At 50.2% G+C, this 18,431-nt stretch overlaps 1 protein-coding gene across 9 annotated transcripts in view; it reads right to left on the reverse strand.

Moving 5' to 3' along the window:
- Window positions 1-18,431, reverse strand: part of SLA2 (Src like adaptor 2) — a 29,214-nt gene that overhangs the window by 5,385 nt on the left and 5,398 nt on the right. For 8 of the 9 annotated variants that reach the window (XM_021077896.1, XM_021077894.1, XM_021077895.1 and 5 more), the window contains 5 exons: window positions 17,385-17,518; window positions 12,708-12,807; window positions 12,222-12,308; window positions 10,144-10,247; window positions 156-305 (listed from right to left, as the gene is read on the reverse strand). In XM_021077896.1, coding sequence (XP_020933555.1) covers window positions 156-305; window positions 10,144-10,247; window positions 12,222-12,308; window positions 12,708-12,807; window positions 17,385-17,475 — 532 coding nt within the window. In that variant the 5' untranslated portion in view covers window positions 17,476-17,518. The remainder of the gene's footprint in view (window positions 1-155; window positions 306-10,143; window positions 10,248-12,221; window positions 12,309-12,707; window positions 12,808-17,384; window positions 17,519-18,431) is intronic. The other variant, XR_002340022.1, reaches the window with a different exon arrangement.

The following is an 18,431-nucleotide window of genomic DNA, read 5'->3' on the forward strand; positions in this document are numbered from 1 at the left end:
TGGGCTGCATTTCTTGGCACGGGGACTGGCATGAAGAAAGGGGAGGTTCCTCTTCTGTCTGGATATTCTCCAGCAGGTGAAGTGTCCAAGGGCGTGATGCGCTACCCCCAGGCCCCACATCCCAGTCTACTCATGGAGGCAGGGAATGGCCATACCGGAGTAATGGTCCACCAGGGCCTGGAGTGAGGGGAAGGTGAGGCGTGGTGAGATGTACAGCCAGCCGTTGTCAAGGCGATGGATTCTGTAGTGTCTGATCCGGTCCCAGGATGCAGGGCGGCTGAGGCGGACCGACAGGGAGTAACAGCCTGAGGAAGAAGGGGTCCAGGGTGAGATAAAGCCCTGCTGGGACCCAGCCCAGCCGAGGATGGGAGAAGGAAGACATGAACTGGCCACAGGGCCCAGACAGAAGGGAAGGGGACATAAATGACAACACATTCATCATAGGGATCTTGTGAGGAGGAAATGAGACTGCACATGGCGCTCAGAACAGGGCCTGCCACAGTTGAAGTGAACATTAAGTGTTAGCTGTTACTACAAAGACTCAAGTGGGCAGAAGTGTTAGAATGTGAAAATGTATCAGTAGATGTCAGCAAGGAAGTGGAGAAAGAGGAGCTCTTGCCCTGCTGGTGGAAAGGTAAATTAGTACAAGCCGCTTTGGAAACAGTTGGCCTTAACTAGTTGAGTTGACTGTGCCCATACCTCAACCTAGCAGTTCTATTACATGATACTTTACAAATACACAAACAAAAATACTCATAGCATTGTTCAGAAAAGCCCCAAACTGCAAACAGCCCATGTACACTCAAGAGAATGGTAGATTCTAGAATCTATACAGCAGTAAAAGTTAATAACCACTACACATTCAAGCATAGTTAGATGTTTAAAGTAATGAGCAGAAACAGCGAGTCACAGAAGCATATGTTCAGCATGATTCTGTTTAAATAAAGTTCAAAGGCAGCCAAGACTATATTGCATAGGAATGCATGTATCTTTTGAAAAGTAACTGATTAACACAGTGAAGCATGCAAGGGGCTTCAAAGGGACTGTTGTACAATTTCTTAAGCTGGTAAGTGGCCATATAAATGTTGGTTTTATTATTACTGTTTAACCTATACAGGTATATTATATACACTGATGCATGTGACAAGATTTTTCCAGTTTTGTCTTTAATTTTTAAAATCGTTTTTTTATTTTCTTTTTTGGCTGCCCTGCACCATATGGAGTTCCTGGGCCAGGGACCAGGTCCAAGCCACAGTTGCAACCTATGCCACCACTATGGAAACTCTAGATCCTTTAGCCTCCTGTGCCTGGCCAGGGATTGAATCTGTGTCCTGGCATTGCAGAGACCCCACCGATCTTGATGCACCACAGTAGGAACTTCTGTTTTTTCTTTTTCTTTTCTTTCTTCTTTCTTTTTTTTTCTTTTTTTTTTTTTTGTCTTTTTGCTTTTTCTAGGGCCGCTCCTGCGGTATATGGAGGTTCCTAGGCTAGGGGTCGAATCGGAGCTGCAGCTGCCAGCCTACACCACAGCCACAGCAACTTGGGATCCGAGCTGCGTTTGCGACCCACACCACGGCTCACGGCAACGCCAGATCCTTAACCCACTGAGCAAGGCCAGGGATTGAACCCGCAACCTCATGGTTCCTTGTCAGATTCATTAACCACTGCACCATGATGGGAAAACCACAGCTGGAACTTCTAAAATCAATTTTACTTAGGTATAGTTTGTATAAAATAAAATGCACTTGTTTAAAATGTACGGTTTGGAGTTCCTATTGTGGCTCGGCAGTAATGTACCTGACTAGTATCCATGAGGATGTGGGGTCAATCCCTGACCTCACTCAGTGGGTTAAGAATCCAGCATTGCTTGCCATGAGCTGTGATGTAGGTCGCAGACGCAGCTCACATCCTGCGTTGCTGTGGCTCTGGCGTAGGCCGGCGGCTACAGCTCTGATTTGACCCCTGCCTGGGAACCTCCATATGCCGCGGGTGTAGCCCTAAAAAGGCAAAAAAACAAACAAAAATGAATAAACACCACAGTGTGGCTGTGGCTCCAATTAGACCCCTAGCCTGGCAACTTCCATATGCTGTGGGTGCAGCCCAAAGACAGAAAAAACAAGAAACAAATGTGTTATCTTAGAATTCTGGAGGTCTTAAATCTGAAATAGGTTTCACCAAACTAAAATCAAGGTATCTTCAGGCTCTAGAGAAGAATCCATTTCTTTGCCTTTCTCCTTCCTTTCTTCCCCCATCCCTCCCTTCTTCCTTCCTTCCACATGGAAGTTCCTGGGCCAGGGATCAAACCTGCGCCATAGCAGCATCTTGAGCTGCTTCAGTGATGATGCTGGATACTTAACCAGCTGTGCTACAAGGGAACTGTGCCTTTTCAGTTTCTAGAAGCCACCTCCATTCCTTAGCTCATGGCCCCTTTCTTCATCTTCAAAGCCAGCAGCATAGCATCTTTCAGTCTCTCTCAAACTCTTATGCTCTTGCCTCCATCTTGTAAAGACCCTTGTGATTTCACTGGGCTTATCTGGATAATCCACAATAATCTCCCTATCTCAAAACACTTAATCACATCCACAAACTGTTTTGCAATGTAAGGTAATTGATAGTCACAGATTTCAGGATTAGGACCTGGATACTGTTGGGGAGCTATTCTGTCTACCACAGAAGGGTACTTCCTCTTATCTCAACACAGAGTAGCATCTGTGAAAAAATCTATAAGGAACATCATAATGGCAAAGACTGAATTTTTCCTTCTAAGGACAAAGCAAGAACATTTTTACCACTTCACTTGTTATACCAGAGGTCCTAGCCAGTGCAATATGGCAAGAAAAAAAAAAGTTAAAGTTATATGAATTGGAAAATAGTTAAACTGTATTTATAGACAATGTGATCATATATATAGAAAATTATAAGGAATCTACAAAAAAAAGCAACTAGATTTTTTTTTTGTCTTTTTTTTTTTGCCATTTCTTGGGCCGCTCCTGTGGCATATGGAGGTTCCCAGGCTAGGGGTCTAATCAGAGCTATAGATGCCGGCCTATGCCAGAGCAACAGCAACACAGGATCCGAGCGGAGTCTGCGACCTACACCATAGCTCACGGCAACGCTGGATCCCTAACCCACTGAGCAAAGTCAGGGACCGAACCCGCAACCCCATGGTTCCTAAAAGCTACTAGAATTAATAAGTGAATTTAGCAAAGCTACAGGATACAAAGTAAATATACTTTGAGAAGTATGAAGTAGGGTCCCTGCTTCCTTTTCCTATTGTCTGCCTGACTCTGGAGACCTCTTCACTTCTGTACCTTTAAGAAGAATCTCTTCTGGAGCTGTGCTGTGACTCTGAAAATAGACCCTAAGGCCAACCAGTCAGCTAAACCAAATGACCAAGTCCCTCTATCCTCTGCATGGTTCTCTAGCCACCCCATCCTGGCCACTGTCACAGATACTAGAACCAGGAAGAGTCCTCATAGCTACACCATGGATCTGACTGTAGACTCAGATAATAAGCAAACTGTCAACCCTATGTGTGGTTGTTTACCTGATTGTGGAGACAGGTCAACTACCAAGGCCATCTATGACTGGCCTATGTGCCTGGTGTATTGCTGTTTCTTCTCACTACATGCTTCAGTCAGTCCCAAATATCTACTGCTGTCTCCCAGTTCCTAGACATCTTTATTTATTTTTCCATTTAAAAAAGTTTGATTGAAGTATAGTTGGTTTACAATATTGTGATAATTTCTGCTGTACAACAAATCCAGGACATCTTTTAAACTTAGACTCCCTGGGTTCACATTCCACACAGAATCACATACTGTAACACCCCTGCATACTCTAACCCTAGCTATGTCTCCAAGACACATTATTTGACCTCTCAGAACTGTTTCTCCATCAATAAAGTGGGATAATAATTGTCCCAGACTCAATAGACTGCCACAAGGATGCAGGTGGTGAAGGAGGTAAAGCATTTAATGGTGTCTGGCAGGTAGCAAGCATCCAATACTCCTTATCAGTTCTCTGGTCCTTTGCTTATGTTCTTCTTTTTATATGGAATGCTCTTCCACCTGAGTAACAACCAGCCTTCCTTTTACAACTCAGTTCTGCTCAATCAGCTCTGCAGAGCACTTTCTCTGCCTGGGAGATGCCCTAGCTTGAGGCTTTGCCCAGACATGAGTGCCAGCACCAAAGGTCCTATTCCCCCATCATCTGTACCTCAATACTACCCTCCCCCTGCCCCCAGTCACATAACCAACTGTGAGCCTCACGAGGATTGGTTCTAACATTATCTGCCCACCATCTTACCATCTCAGGAGATAGCAGCACAATTCATCCGTTACTAAGCCCCTAACCCCAGCATCATCCCTGACTGCTTCCATTCTCTCTCACCTCCCATCCAGCCCCAAAGAAAACCATACTGGCTACATTCAGAACATATCCAGAAACCAACCACTTCTTACCCTGCAGCAACTTTCCATGTGGCTTCCCAGTTCTGTCTTATCCCTGCCAAATCCCCTCTTTGCACAGTAGAGGGAGTAGGTAATGTCAATCAGAACCCTCCCTGTCACATTTTAAATAAATCTAGGAGTTCCCATTGTGGCTCAGTGATAACAAATCTGACTACTATCCATGAGGACACAGGTTGGATTCCTGGCCCTGCTCAGTGGGTTAAGGATCTGGCATTGCTGTCGCCGTGATATAGGCTGGGAGCTGCAGCTCTGATTCAATCCCTAACCTGGGAACTTCCATATGCTGTGGGTGTGGCCCTAAAAAGACAAAATAATAATAAATCTGCAGCCCTCATCTTGGAAAGGCCTTGCATGACCTGACTTCTGGTGACCCTGCATCTATTCCAGGCACACCTGCCTCCTGCTGAGGAGGCTCCTGTTTACTCTGTTCCTTTTAAGGCTATTATTTCTTTGTGGCACATGCCAGGATCAGATGCTTAATTACTATTTGTTCACTATCCACACTACCAACTACTTTGTGGGCAGAGATTTTGCTTTTTATTTATTTAGTCTTTTTTAGGGCTGCACTTGCGGCATGTGGAGATTCCCAGGCTAGGGATCGAATCAGAGCTGTAGCCACTGACCTACGCCACAGCTACAGCAACACAGGACCTGAGCCATGTCTGCAACCTACACCACAGCTCACAGCAATGCCAGATCCTTAATTCACTGAGCGAGGCCAGGGATTGAACTCACATCCTCATGGATATCAGTCAGGTTCGTTAACTGCTGAGCCACGATGGGAACTCCTGATTTTGCTTTTTATATTGTTGAATCCCCAGCAATTAGAATAGTGGCTGGCGCACAGTCTCCATGCAATATTTATTTGTTGAATGGATTGTCGTTAATTCAATCTCTGTGATAAACACTGGAGAAGTCCTTGCCGCCATTTGCACACCTACCACCATGAGCACAGATAGTGCTGAGGGCAGTCTACCTACCCCAGCTCTTCATCTGCTCTCTTCCCCTTGACATACCTTCACTCATTCGTGTATCCACATCTGCCGAGCACTTATACAAACCGGCACTTCACCAGCCCAAGACACAGGTGATCAGATCTTCATACTCGAGAAAGAAGCACAGTTCCACTGCCCCCCCCACCAGCCAGAAATTCCCTTGATGGTCCTCCTCTCAGGTATTTAGTTCCCATGCTCTTGGGCCACATACCCTGACTTTGTTCTAAGAAATAAGTTTATTGCAGCTACAGAAGTGGTCTTTTCAGGGTGCTATGGGAGTTGAGAGCAGAGTGACAAAATAACTTGGAGAAATGACATTACAATGAGTTGTGAAAGATCACTGTGTGTTGGCCAAGTGGAGGAATGGAGGAGACGGCTTCCCGGGCCGGGGGAGGCTTGTGTACAAGGATGCAGTGGTAGAAAGAACAAGGTGTGTTTGTTCATATTCTGGCGGGTGGTGGGCCAGAAGGCAGGCTGTGGGAAGGAATGGTGAGAGCTGTGGCTGGGTGCAGGGCCTGGAGGGAGACCCATTGAGAAAAAGGCAAGGAAGGTACAACGTCCCAGATTCCAGAAAACTCCAGCAGGCTTAGCCAAAGTCACATCCTGGCCTGCAGTGAGCTGTGGTGTCAGGAACCGTGTTTTCCCAGGTGTTCTGATGCTGCTGCTAGGAGAAGAGGGCTCCACAGCGCTGTGAGGGATCAGGTAGAAAGCTCTGCGTGGGAGGTAGATCTAGCAGGACCCTCCTGACCTTCTTCTACTGAGACCTCCAAGAAGCTGATAGCCTCGAGGATGCTGCACCTTGGACCTCGGACTGTCTGAAGCCTGAGAGTAGGAACCACAACCTAGCAGGCCTGACCCAGAGGAGATGCTCAATATGTGTTTCTCAGCTGACAGAATGGACAGAGGTGAGCCCCATGGAGCAGGAAGCATGCCCTGCTCATCAATATCTCTTATGATGCCCAACACAGAATAGATACATAGTAGGACAGCAGGAAGGCAAGAGGGTGAGGCTATTAGGGCCTGGTACTAAGCTCTGGAGCAGTCCTGGGACCTCCACAAACTCTTCATGCCCCTTCACAGACCAAGGTTTCTGGCCTGACTTGGGCCCTGCCATGGCTCCCCCCAGGCCTGGAACACAACCAGGTTTGCCAGAGGGATGCTGGGGAGGATAGAGGGCCTTTCTCTGCCCCCTCCAGACTCTGAGTAGTGTTCCTGGGAGCTCCATAGCCCCAAGCCTTCCTCCTTGCTCTACATCCAGGCTCAAAGCCCCTGCAGAATTCCCTTCCCAGAGCTACAACTGGATCCTGGGCCAATGAAAAGCTAATCTTGCTCTCAATCACTCACCCACTTGGTCAACAGTTAATTACTGCTCTATATGGAAACATAACACTGTCTCTCATTACTTAATTTTAGGTTCCCTAAATTGGAACTATAGTTTCAAACTTAAAAGAACATGAAAACCACCCGAAACACTTGTGAAGGAAGCAACCTCTGTGTGCAACAGTCTGATTTGGCAGGTCTGCGGTGGGGCCCATGTCAAGATGTTCCTCTGACAATTCCTGTACATGCAAGTCAGAACCACCATTCTACAGCGTCACTCAGGCCCCTACAGCTTTGGTGTCAAACAACTTTTTTTGACCACAAACCACAGTATGAAACTTTACACTGTGACCCAGAACACTTAAAATTATCTAAAACAAAATTTTGATGAGGCCATATTTTCCCCAACCTCAGTGACACACCTTAATGTTTTCAGCTGTATTTCACTTTAAATTCTCACTGGTCCAGATCTGCTAAATCAATGGGATTCAACCTTGGCTGCACATCAGAACCATCTGGGGGAATTTTATAGCTTCCAAGGCCCAGGCGAACTCCTGACCAGTTAGGTCAGAAACTCTGACTACATATAGGGTGGACGGCTCACAGGAACCTACTGTACAGCACAGGGAGGTCAACTCATGTTCTGTAATAACCTATATGGGAAAAAAGAATGGATATGTGTATAACTGATTTACTTTGCTGTAAATCTGAAGCTAATATAACGTCGTAAATCAACTTTATCCCCAATAATTTTTTTTTGAAAGAATCTTAAGCAGTTCCCAGTCGTGGCACAGCAGAAACGAATCCAACTAGGAACCATGAGGTTGTGGGTTTGATCCCTGGCCTTGCTCAGTGGGTTAAGGATCCGGCATTGCCGTGAGCTATGGTGTAGGTCCCAGACGCAGCTTGGATCTGGCGTTGCTGTGGCTCTGGTGTAGGGTGGCAGCAACAGCTCTAATTAGACCTCTAGCCTGGGAACCTCCATATGCCGTGGGGGCGGCCCTAAAAAGACAAAAAAAAAGAGAGAGAGAGAAACTCTGTGGGGTAAGGTATAGGCATCAATAATTTCTAAATCCCCCCCAGATGATTCCAGCACCTAGCCAAGGTTGAGATCAGCAGTTCCTAAAGTGTGTTTCCCAGACTAGCAACAGCAAGCACCACCTGCAAACTTGTTGAAAAGGCAAATTCTTAGGCCCCAGATTTACCAAATCAGAACTGGCTGGACCAGACCAGCTTTTTAACAAACCCTCCAGGTGTTTCTTTTTTTTTTTTTTTTTGGCTGCACCCATGGCATGTAGAAGTTTAAACTCGTGCCACAGTTATAATTAGAGCCACAGCAGTGACAACACCAGATCCTTAACCCACTGAGCCACAAGAGAACTCCCTCCAGGTGATTCTGATCCCCACATGGATTGGAGACCCACTGGTCTATAACCACTGAGTGAAACTGACTTCTTGGCCTACAAATGGGTCACTACCTGCAGCTTGACAAATATTGCCCAAAAGGAAGCCCCAGATGAGAGATTAGAAATTGCCTTTCCTGCAGAATTGGCAAATTTCTTCCTTTTTTGATAATGCGAGCTGCATTCTGATCTATCCCTGTTTGGTGTTGCTACGGGGAACCTCAGAGTCAAATCTAACCTTAATCCTGGTAATTTTGTGGAGCCTTAAAGATCCTATAGATTCTTTACACCTTAAACTTATACAGTGCTGTATATCAATTATGTCTCAAAGCTAGAAGGGGAACAAAGATCTAATGGATTCTTACCTGCTTTCTCCTTTATTTCTCTGCCAGTTCCTCTTGTTTATGCGCCTTCTTAGGAAAGGTGGCAGAGTGGCAATAAGTTCTGGTCACTATACTCTTGGGTTGAGCCAGGCCAGAGAAGGGGTGGGAGTCGGGCAGTGAGCACGGAGCACTTCCTGTGGCTTCTCAAGCTCACCGGGCTGGTCTGCAGCGGCCCTGCCCCCAGTAACACCGCTATGGTTTCCTGTTTGCAGCTGCCACACTACAGCCACCCCCCCACCAACCCTGGTGAGCCTCCAGGTGTGTGTGAGGGTGCAATGCTGAGTGCTGACGCTGCCTGGCAGATAGCAGGAGAGGCTGGGGAGAGATCAACCCAGGGGCCTCCTGGAGGAAGGAGAGGCAGAGAAGTGCTGGAGGGGGCCTGAGGAAGGCAGACTGAGTAGAGAGCAAAGGCCCTGACAACCCATCCAATTTGGGGCAAGCACAGGAGGCCCGTCCTTAGTCCTGAATGCCTCCTCCCTAGTCCATCACTGCGCTTGCAATTCTACGTGAGTGTCATGTGTGGGCCGCTCTTGAGTCTCTGAAGTGAGATGAACCTCAGCTAGGCTTGAATCCTAGCTCTGCACTTATTAGGGTCTCTTTCAGGCAACTCTTTTCTCTAAAAGTCTGTTTCCTTGTCTGTAAAATGGGGACATTAGACGTACAATCCCCAATGGATCGTTTGAATGCATTGAAAGGGCCTAAGATAAACGTCAACACTGCCACTCCTGCAGTGTCCTTCTCTGTCCTGCTGTAAGGGCAGAGGCATCAGAGACAGATTCAACACTGTGTTTTGTTTGCAAAGGCCCTACACCTGGGGAGGGAGACGCCCCCAATGAACCTGCAAAGTGACATGTCCCTATCCCTCTGTGGGCCTGTTTCCCCATCTGCACAGCAGAGAGAGGAAGATCATGAGGTGACTTCTTATTTGTTTTTAGCGCCACAACCGCAGCATATGGAGGTCCTCAGATCTAATCAGAGCTACAGCGGCCAGCCTACACCACAGCCACAGCAATAGGGGATCTGAGCCACGTCTTCGACCTACACCACGGCTCACAGCAATGCTGGATCCTTAACCCACTGAGCGAGGCCAGGAATCGAATCTGAGTCCTCATGGATACTAGTCGGGTTCGTTAACCACTTAGCCATGACGGGAACTCCCATGAGGTGACTTCTAATGGGCTTTCTGGATCTGACTGGCCAGTGACCCAAAGCACAGAAACCTTGTCCTCTTGTCAACATTTTGCCAAGAGATCAGGATTATGTTGTGTCTTGGGAAGGAGAGATCATGGCTGATTGGGGCAGGGAAATCCTGTGACTTTACTGTATTACAAGTCCCGGTGGCCAAAGTGTTGGCTGAGCCTGGATCCTTCCACTTGAAATGTAGGTTGTGGCCCCATTGTTGATGGGCTCCCATGGCAAAAACATGTGGTCCATCTGTCAGCCAGACCGCCCAACTCCAAGGCCAGGTCCCAGCCCTTCACACTGGGCCTCCTACCTCTACCCCCAAGTCACATCACACCTGGTTCTTGTCATTAAGGGGCAGAGCCCAGGGTGGGCCTAGCTTACCCACCTCTCCTGGTCTGGCTCTCCCGGATGAGGAAGGCCCCTCCAGGGTTTCCAGGCAGCAGCAGCAGTTCCTCTGCTTTATCCCGGCTCAGGCCCTCATACAGCCACCTGCGGGAGGAGCCAAGAGAGCCACCATGTCAGCCTGGGGGTGGGTGGGCCAAGACTCTGCTGGAAACTCTCTCCCTTCTTTGGGCCTCAAAGTTCCAACTGTCCCAGGAAGAGCTGGCTGCAGGGTCTCTCAGGCCCGCCAGCTTTGTCCTGGTCCTGCTCCAGGGGCCTCAGAGGACAATCTCAGGGGGTCAGCCCAGCCTTTCTGAATGGAGGCCCCATTCCCAAGTGGCCAGGGCCTGAGAGCAGATTGGGTGATCCTCGTCTCTCTCCTCTCACTGCCAAGTTCCCCCAGCACCCATATACTATCCACTCACCTTTTCAGGCCCTCACTTCTCCAAGATTTGCCCCTATTTTTTTTTTTTCTTCTTCTTATGGCCGTGCCTGCAGCATATGGGTTCCCAGGCTAAAGGTCGAATAGGAGCTGCAGTTGCCAGCCTACACTACAACTGCAGCAACACCAGATCCAAGCCGCCTCTGCGACCCATGCTCATGGCAGATTCTTAACCCACTGAGCGAGGCCAGGGATCAAACCTGAGTCCTCATGGATACTAGCTGGGATTCTTAACCTGCTGAGCCACCACAGGAACTCTGCCCCTGTTTTTTTTTTTTTTTTTTAATTTTAGTATATACTTTATTTGAAGAGTTTAAAGTTTAACTTTGTAGCCCAAAGGTATACAGGTAAATATTTACTCATTATCACTGAAATCTAACTCCAACTGGAGCTCATTTGTAGGTGGAAAGCTTAGAACTAGACTGTTTAAGACAACCTAAAATTTTGGAAAAAACCATGCAGCCCATCGATGGCCATACAAGCCTCTTTGAATGCTGGGCTTGTTGATAACTCTGAGCCCACATTTTCCTTCCCCTCTTCACTAATCCCTCACTTATATATGTCCATGAAGGACTTCACTGCAACGGAAAGTTCAAGGGAGCTTTGCAGGAATTTTTTTGGCTTACTAGCCACTCAGCCTCCTACTGTCCCCAGAGCCATGCCCTGGGGTCCCAGGCAAAGTCTCCAGAAGCTAATTTGATGGAAATGGCTGCCTCTCTGTCATTTTGTGAAATTCCAAGGTCAAAGTCAGAGTCAGGGCTGAGTTGATTCCAAGTAAATAAAGTAGAGAAGCTGTGATTCTCTTGGTGCCAGCAGCAGGCTTAGCCTCGTTTTACAAGAAATAAAACACACCATTCATACGGCTAATGAAAACTGAGGCAATAAATGAAGCCGTGGCAAGAGGAAGGGACTCTTGGAGGCAGTGTTCCCTCAATTTAAACTTCAGAGCCACGCTGTGGATGCAAAGTTCTGCCCAGCAGGCCCAGGCTGTCAGGAAACATACTGCGAGGTGGGCTTCACACGGCCTCTGTGCGAGCTGATTTTACGAGCTCAGGATCCTGTGTTACCTTCATCAGAGCCAGGCATACGTGAGCCCCAGAAAAGGGAGGCCATCCAGTGTGGGAGCCGTGCTTTTCCTCAGAATGGAAGACTGGCTGTCACAGCACACACAGTGACATGTTCCCGGCTCCATGTTGTTCACTGCCTTGCTCTCTCTGTAGAATTTGCTCTGGAGTCAGTTTGTCACTTACTCTTGGTAAGAGATGGCTCCCACCTTGTAAGAGAGGCTGCACCCCTGCGTCCAGCCCTCCTGCGGAGGTGCCTCTTGGAAGGACAGCCCATAGAGGTGGCTCCCACCTCCTGCAAGTCCCCTTCAGCATCCTCCACCACCAGATTCCCAGCCACTCTCCGAAGCCCCGGTGCCACATCTCCATGAGTCCTCCCCGAGCCCCCTCCTCTGGGCCCCCAAGTTGCCCAGGCTGACCTGACAGAGTTAGCCATCAGCTCTTCCTGAAGGCAGGGTCTGGGCCCGACTCCCCCTGACCCCACTCTGCTCAGCACAGGACTGGGCGTAAAGGACTTTGCTTGTGCGAGAAGACAGTAGGCAGCTCCCCGAGGTAGGACCTGGGGCGTGAACTCACCCATGGGAGACTTTGGCCACATGGGTGCTGGGGATGCTGTACTCTCGGCCTGAGACTTCTGACAGCACTGTCCACCAGTCTCCATCCCTGGAGAGAGAAAGGTGAGGGGAGCGCCCTCTCAGAAGGGCCAAAGCCCTGGGAACTCATATTTGGATTACACAAGGACCCTCCAGGCTGGGTCCTGTGCCACCTACCTCACCTGAGTTTCCCAAGGTTCCTTGCACCAGCCAGTCCAGGTACCTCCTGGGCTGTGGATGGCACAACTTAACCCTCCCCCACCCTCCGCAAGTCTCTGCCCACCCACGGCTTCTCCCTGCCCGTGTGTCAGGCTGCCTAAAACTCCCCCATCAGGGCCCTATATAAGCTCAGCACCAAAGGCCACGCTCCTTTCTCCCAGAAGGGGCCCCTCCTCCCATGAATGCATCCTCAGCTCTCGGGGGAGGGAACAGAGCACTGCCCTAACCAGGGGCCCTTGGAGAAACTTACTCAGAGACGATGGTCAATGGCTCCCCCAGCCTCAGTGACAGCTCCTCCTGCTCGCCTACCGGGAAACTGCCCAAGGCCACCGCTGAGGGCTTGCTCCTTTCTGGTTGGAGGGACAGAGATGGTCACCCTCTGGGGGACATGAGTTCCAAAGAAGTCTGGGCACCCACCACAGTCACCCTCGGGCGGCATGTCTGCTGGGTTCTGGGATGGGGAATCTGACGCTTTTCCCCAGGGCTCTGCGGAGATGTACCCAGACATCTCTTGGGGTTCCCCAGGGAAAGGATTGGTGTGGCAAGAGGAGGGGGCTCCTGGCTACAATTCCGTTTTATATACAGATCTTCACAGGAGATTTTTTTTTTTTTTTTTTTTTTTTTTTGTCTTTTTAGGGCTACACCTGTGGCGTATGGACATTCCCAGGCTAGGGGTCAAATTGGAGCTACAGCTGCCAGCCTACGCCACAGCCTACGCCACAGCCACGCCAGATCCAAGCCGCATCTGCAGCCTACACCACAGCTCAGTGCAACACTGGATCCTCAAAACCCACTGATGGACTCAGGCCAGAGGATGGAACCTGCATCTTCATGGGTAGTAGTCAGGTTCATTTCTGCTGTTCCACGATAGGAACTCCTTCACAGGAGATGTTGATGAAGAAATTCTGCTGTTTAGCAAACTCCAAACCAACAGCTCTAAGTAGGTATGGGCCTGGATGTCTGAGCTCAAAATCTGAAAGGCACTGATGAGACAGGCAGCAGAGAGGCTGGGAGGTAGACAATGGAGGAGAAGGACTCCCAGTGGGGCCCAGGAAGTTGCCCACACAGCCAGCCTCTGCAACTCTGGGGTGCCGTGCACGTGGCCAGAGTGGTTCTCCTGTGGCCTTTGTCTGGAGCAGTCTGCGCTGCCCCCTAAGAAGAGGCACAGCCCCAGGGCCCCCTGTGACAGGCCTGGTCCAGAGCAGACACCCAGCAGGAGTGTGTGGCCCAATCAAGTGTCCTGGTCACAGACCTGCCACCTCTTCCCTTGCACCTACTGTGTGTCAGGCCCTTGACTGGGTTGTGGGTGCCTCATCTCTATTCAGCTCACTGCACAGCAAGGCAACTGAGGCTTAGCCAGGCACTCTGCCAGGAAGAGAGGACCCATTGCCTACACCACACCATCTGTCCCTCTCCTCCTATGGGGCACCGTTGAGGAGGGGACCAGCGTGGCCACTCACGGGCCCAGGGTAGGGGCAGAGGGCTGGACAGCAGCACACCTCCGAAAGGGCCCAGATACCCTGGCAGGCTGATGTTAAGACAGGGAGTCACAATAACAGAGGCCACCAAGCCACCCCACTCCCCACCTCTGCACCATCACCCCAGGACTGATGCTGAGAACAGGGGGGTCATGAGGCCTAGTTCTGAGGCTGGCAAGCAGACAGCAAGCAGCTCCCTCGGCACAGGATACTTATCCCTTCCCCCCACCTGGGGATCAGCCCACGCCGTCTAACTGGACCTCCTGATGCCTGTCCAGTCCTCCTTGTCCTGAAAAACCTGCCCTCTGAGGGCTGCTGAGAGCCCTACCTTCCCTTCCTCCTTATCCCATCTCAGTGGGGTCTCTGCATTAAGCTATGAGAAGCAGTCGCGGTCAGCAAGAAAGGTTTACATGTCTCAGAGATGCTCCTCAAAGCCAATAGGCCCCTGTGAGGCCCTCTAGACAGAGCTGGGGCCCCCGGAAGGGGGGGAGGGAGGGAGAGCAGACAGACAGACAAGGGCCCAGGGGATGGTGGGGCAGATCCAGGGCTGGGGGCCTCTGCTTGAGTGGGATGTGGACAGAAGGAGACTGTCATTCTGGGAAGGAACCGGTTCCTACATGTCCTCGCAGACACATGCGGAGAGCCCTGTGGTGACGCCATCTGGAACTCCTCAGAGCACAGGGCCCGGCCATCCCCAGGGGCTGGGAAACGTCTGGGGCCTGAATACATGGTGCAAACGAGTCTGGAGAGGGCGTCCTCCAACAAGAATGGACCTAGATGGCCAGAAGGGCCCCTCCGCCTCCTGGAGGCCCTGTCCTTGCACCCTGGGAACCACTTGCACATGCTCTCCTCCATGCTGGGCCCCCTCTGGTGTCCAAGTCACCATCAGCCTCCACTCCCTGAGTGTAATGTCCCTTCCCTTCAATAAATTCTCTCTTTTACACAATCACGCACACACCTCCTACTGGTTCTGTTTCTTTGGAGAACAAGCACACACTCTTGGTCCAACTTCCTTAAAACACTGTCACCAAAAATCTAGCACAAACATAATTTAACTATTGGCTTAGCACCTGTCTCTGGGGCTTGACTGTCCCTGAAGACAGGGACTGTGCCAGTCTTGTCCACTGCTGTGTCCCCTGGTCCTGGCACAGGCCTGGCACATGGCAGCACCTTGGCAGATTTTGTCCATCAGTCCATGCAAGACTGATGGACAAAGGAGTTGCCCAAATCCATGCTCCTGCTGGGACCTGAGTAGAAGTACTGAGATGACCTCTCTTGCCCTGGAGACCCTGGCAGAGGGGGAGCTCCCGTTCCCCTCAGTTCCCACAGGCAGGGAGGGCCCCAGGACACCTGTTGTTGGGGGGTCACCCCTCAGCATCTGGGCACGACTGAGAGCAGCTTGGGGCTGCAGCCTGTGGCAGGTTCAGAGGAAATGAGGTGTAGGTCTGTGTGGTTTCCAGGTCTCTTCCTGCAGGGCCTGCTGGGCCCCAGGCTCTTGGTACACGTCAAGTGGCTAAAAGGAGGCAGCTGCTTCCCCAGCAGGAGCCCACAGGGCCCAGGGTGTCCATGACTGTGGGGCCTGGGGGAGGCTGCTATTAGAGAGATGAGGATCTCAGGGGCAGGGGCTGAGAAGTGGGAAGGAAGCCCCAGCCACTGTTGAGTTTTCAGACTGGGGACCACTCCTGCCACTCCTGGATATCCACACAGATATCCAGACTGTGGCTCTGCAGTTCCCTTGTTCTGTTTTTTTCAAATTTTTAAATTACATTTTTTCTAAGGCTGCACCTGCGGCATATGGAAGTTCCTAGGCTAGCGGTAGAATTGGAGCTGCAGTTGCCAGCCTACACCACAGCTACAGCAATGCCAGATCTGAACCATATCTGTGACCTGTGCTGCAGCTCATGGCAATGTCAGATCCTTAACCCACTGAGCAAGGCCAGGGATCAAACCTGCATTCTCATGGACACTAGTTGGGTTCTTAACCCGCTGAGCCACAACAGGAACTTGTCCCCTCCTTCTGTTTACCTGTGTGGCCATGTCCTTCCTCCTAAAAGTGCTGCTTGGTTTAGAATCATCTTGTTATCTGTGATGGTTAATTTTACATGTCAATGTGGCAGGCCACAGTACCTAGATATCTGGTCGAATGCCAGCCTAGATGTGGTCACGACTATTAATTAGATTAGATTAACACTCAAATCAGTAGACTTGGAATAAAACAGATGACCCGCCACGGTGTGAGTGGACTTTATCCAGTCAGTTGAAGACCTGACAACAAAAAAGCCTGAGGTCCTATGAGGAAGAGAGAGCCCTGCCTCCAGACTCTGGGATTCTGCAGCCTCAACTCTTCCCTGGGCCTCCAGCCTGCTGGCCGGCCCTGCAGACTTCAGACTGGCCACCCCCACAACTGTGCCGGCCAATTTCTTACAATAAATTCTCTCTCTTACACATGCGCACACACACACACACACACACACACAACTGGTTCTATTTCTCTGGAGAACCCTGGCAGATACATCATCGAAACCCCAAATCAGAATGTGATTGGAGAAAGGATTTACGGGCTGTTCTGGGGAATAAGAAACAAACCGGGGCTGCAGCCCTGACATGAAAGTGTTAGAATTTGCAGGATATTTTGATTGTCTCATCGTCTTAAAGACTGGCTTTTTTAGTCAGGACTACCTTCGAAAACCACAATTACAAGTTTAGCCTGTGCACTGTATGAACTCATTTTTTCCAGTCACCATGGTTCTATTTTTTTTTTTTTTTTTGCCACACTTGCGGCGTGTGGAAGTTCCCAGGCCAGGGATCAAACCCATGCCACAGCAATGACCCAAGCTGCTACAGTGACAACGCTGGATCCTTAACCTGCTATGCTGCAGAAGATCTCCCACCATAGCTCTGTTTTGTTTCAAGTATTTCACAGCATTTCTCAGGGTGAGATGAGATCTTTAGAACTTTCTGTGACGATGGAGCCGTTCTATAACTCTGCTCTCCAATAAGGGAGCTACTAGATGCATATGGCTACAGAGAACTTAAAATACAGCCGGTGTGACTGAGGAGCTGAATTTTTAATTTTATTTAATTAATTTCAGTTTAAACTGAAATAGCTGCACACGGCTAGTATGGACAGGGCGGCGTGGAGAGCAACAGGAGCGGGTTGGTCCAGGTGCAACCCAGTCTCTGAATAAACTGATTTAGGAGAAGGGAAGCTGTGGGAGAGGCCCAGGGGAGCCTCACACCGTCCTGGTTAGCTCCTGTCCCTCTCTCACATTTTCTCATTTATCTGTTTTCATGTTCTCACCGCCAATAGGTAAGCTCCCCAAGAGCAGGCACCCTGGCTGTGTGGTTCATGGCGAGGGCCCTGTACCCAGCAGGTCCTCAATGAGGTGCGAGGCTGTGTTGGCATGGCTGGTCAGGAAGACCTGGCTGCCCCGGGGCCCACGGCCTACCTGCTTGCACAGGCTCAGGACCCTGGTCTGGCACGGAGGGGCTCAAGCTTGGGCTTGGCAGGGTTTTCCCCCTGCTGGGCTGACTTCCCATGGTTCCTCAGCAGAGCACTCAGAAGCACATTGCCAAGAGAAATCTGAAAGAGAGGCCGTGATGGGGACAGAGCTGTGGCTCCCAGCCTGGTACCCAGACACCATTCCTCCCCAGCTCAGTGCGGCTGACCTCCTCGCTGACACAAGTGAAGGAGACCCCTCCCATCAGGACCAGGCTCCCGCCCCTCCACCAGACCCTAAGGCTCTCTGCAAACAGGAAAACCTGTTTTTTTTTCTTTTTCTCTCTTTTTTTTTTGTTTTGCTTTTCAGGGCCACACCTGTGGCATATGGAGATTCCCAGGCTAGTGGTCTAATCGGAGCTGTAGCTGCCAACCTACACTATAGCCACAGCAACGTGGGATCTGAGCTGCGTCTGCAACCTACACCACAGCTCATGGCAACACCAGATCCTTAACCCACTGAGCAAGGCCAGGGATCAAACCTGCGTCCTCATGGATTCTAGTTAGATTCGTTTCCACTAAGCCACAACGGAACTCCCTGAAAACCTGTTTTCTTTACATCCTATTTCTTCTACACTGCAGCCATGCTCCGTTCTTTGTTTCTTAGCCTTTCAAGTGTGTGAAGCCCCCTCCCATTGGCTGGAATGCCCTTTTCCCCTTTCGGGCCTGCCTGGATCCCATCCTTCCTCAGGAAGCTTTCCCTGAATCCCCCAGCCCTGGCTGGTGGTTCCTAAGGCTACTCAGAACCACTTTGTGTCCTGTGATCGCATTCTGCCACTGGGTAGCAGGGGCCAATGACAGGACAGAGTTCACTCCAGGCATATCAGACCCATGGCTAGTTGGGCACGTTGGGAGCTGGTGTCTCACAAGCTAAGTGACACCGAGCCCACTGTTACTGGTGTCACAGGGCAAAGTAAGATGCCCTGGGAGATTGTCTGACAGAGTGATGACTTGCAAGGCTTTACGGGATTGGTTGTCGAACCACTTCCCCTCTCTT

The sequence above is a fragment of the Sus scrofa genome, chromosome 17, assembly GCF_000003025.6.
Source record: "Sus scrofa isolate TJ Tabasco breed Duroc chromosome 17, Sscrofa11.1, whole genome shotgun sequence".
NCBI lineage: Eukaryota > Metazoa > Chordata > Mammalia > Artiodactyla > Suidae > Sus > Sus scrofa.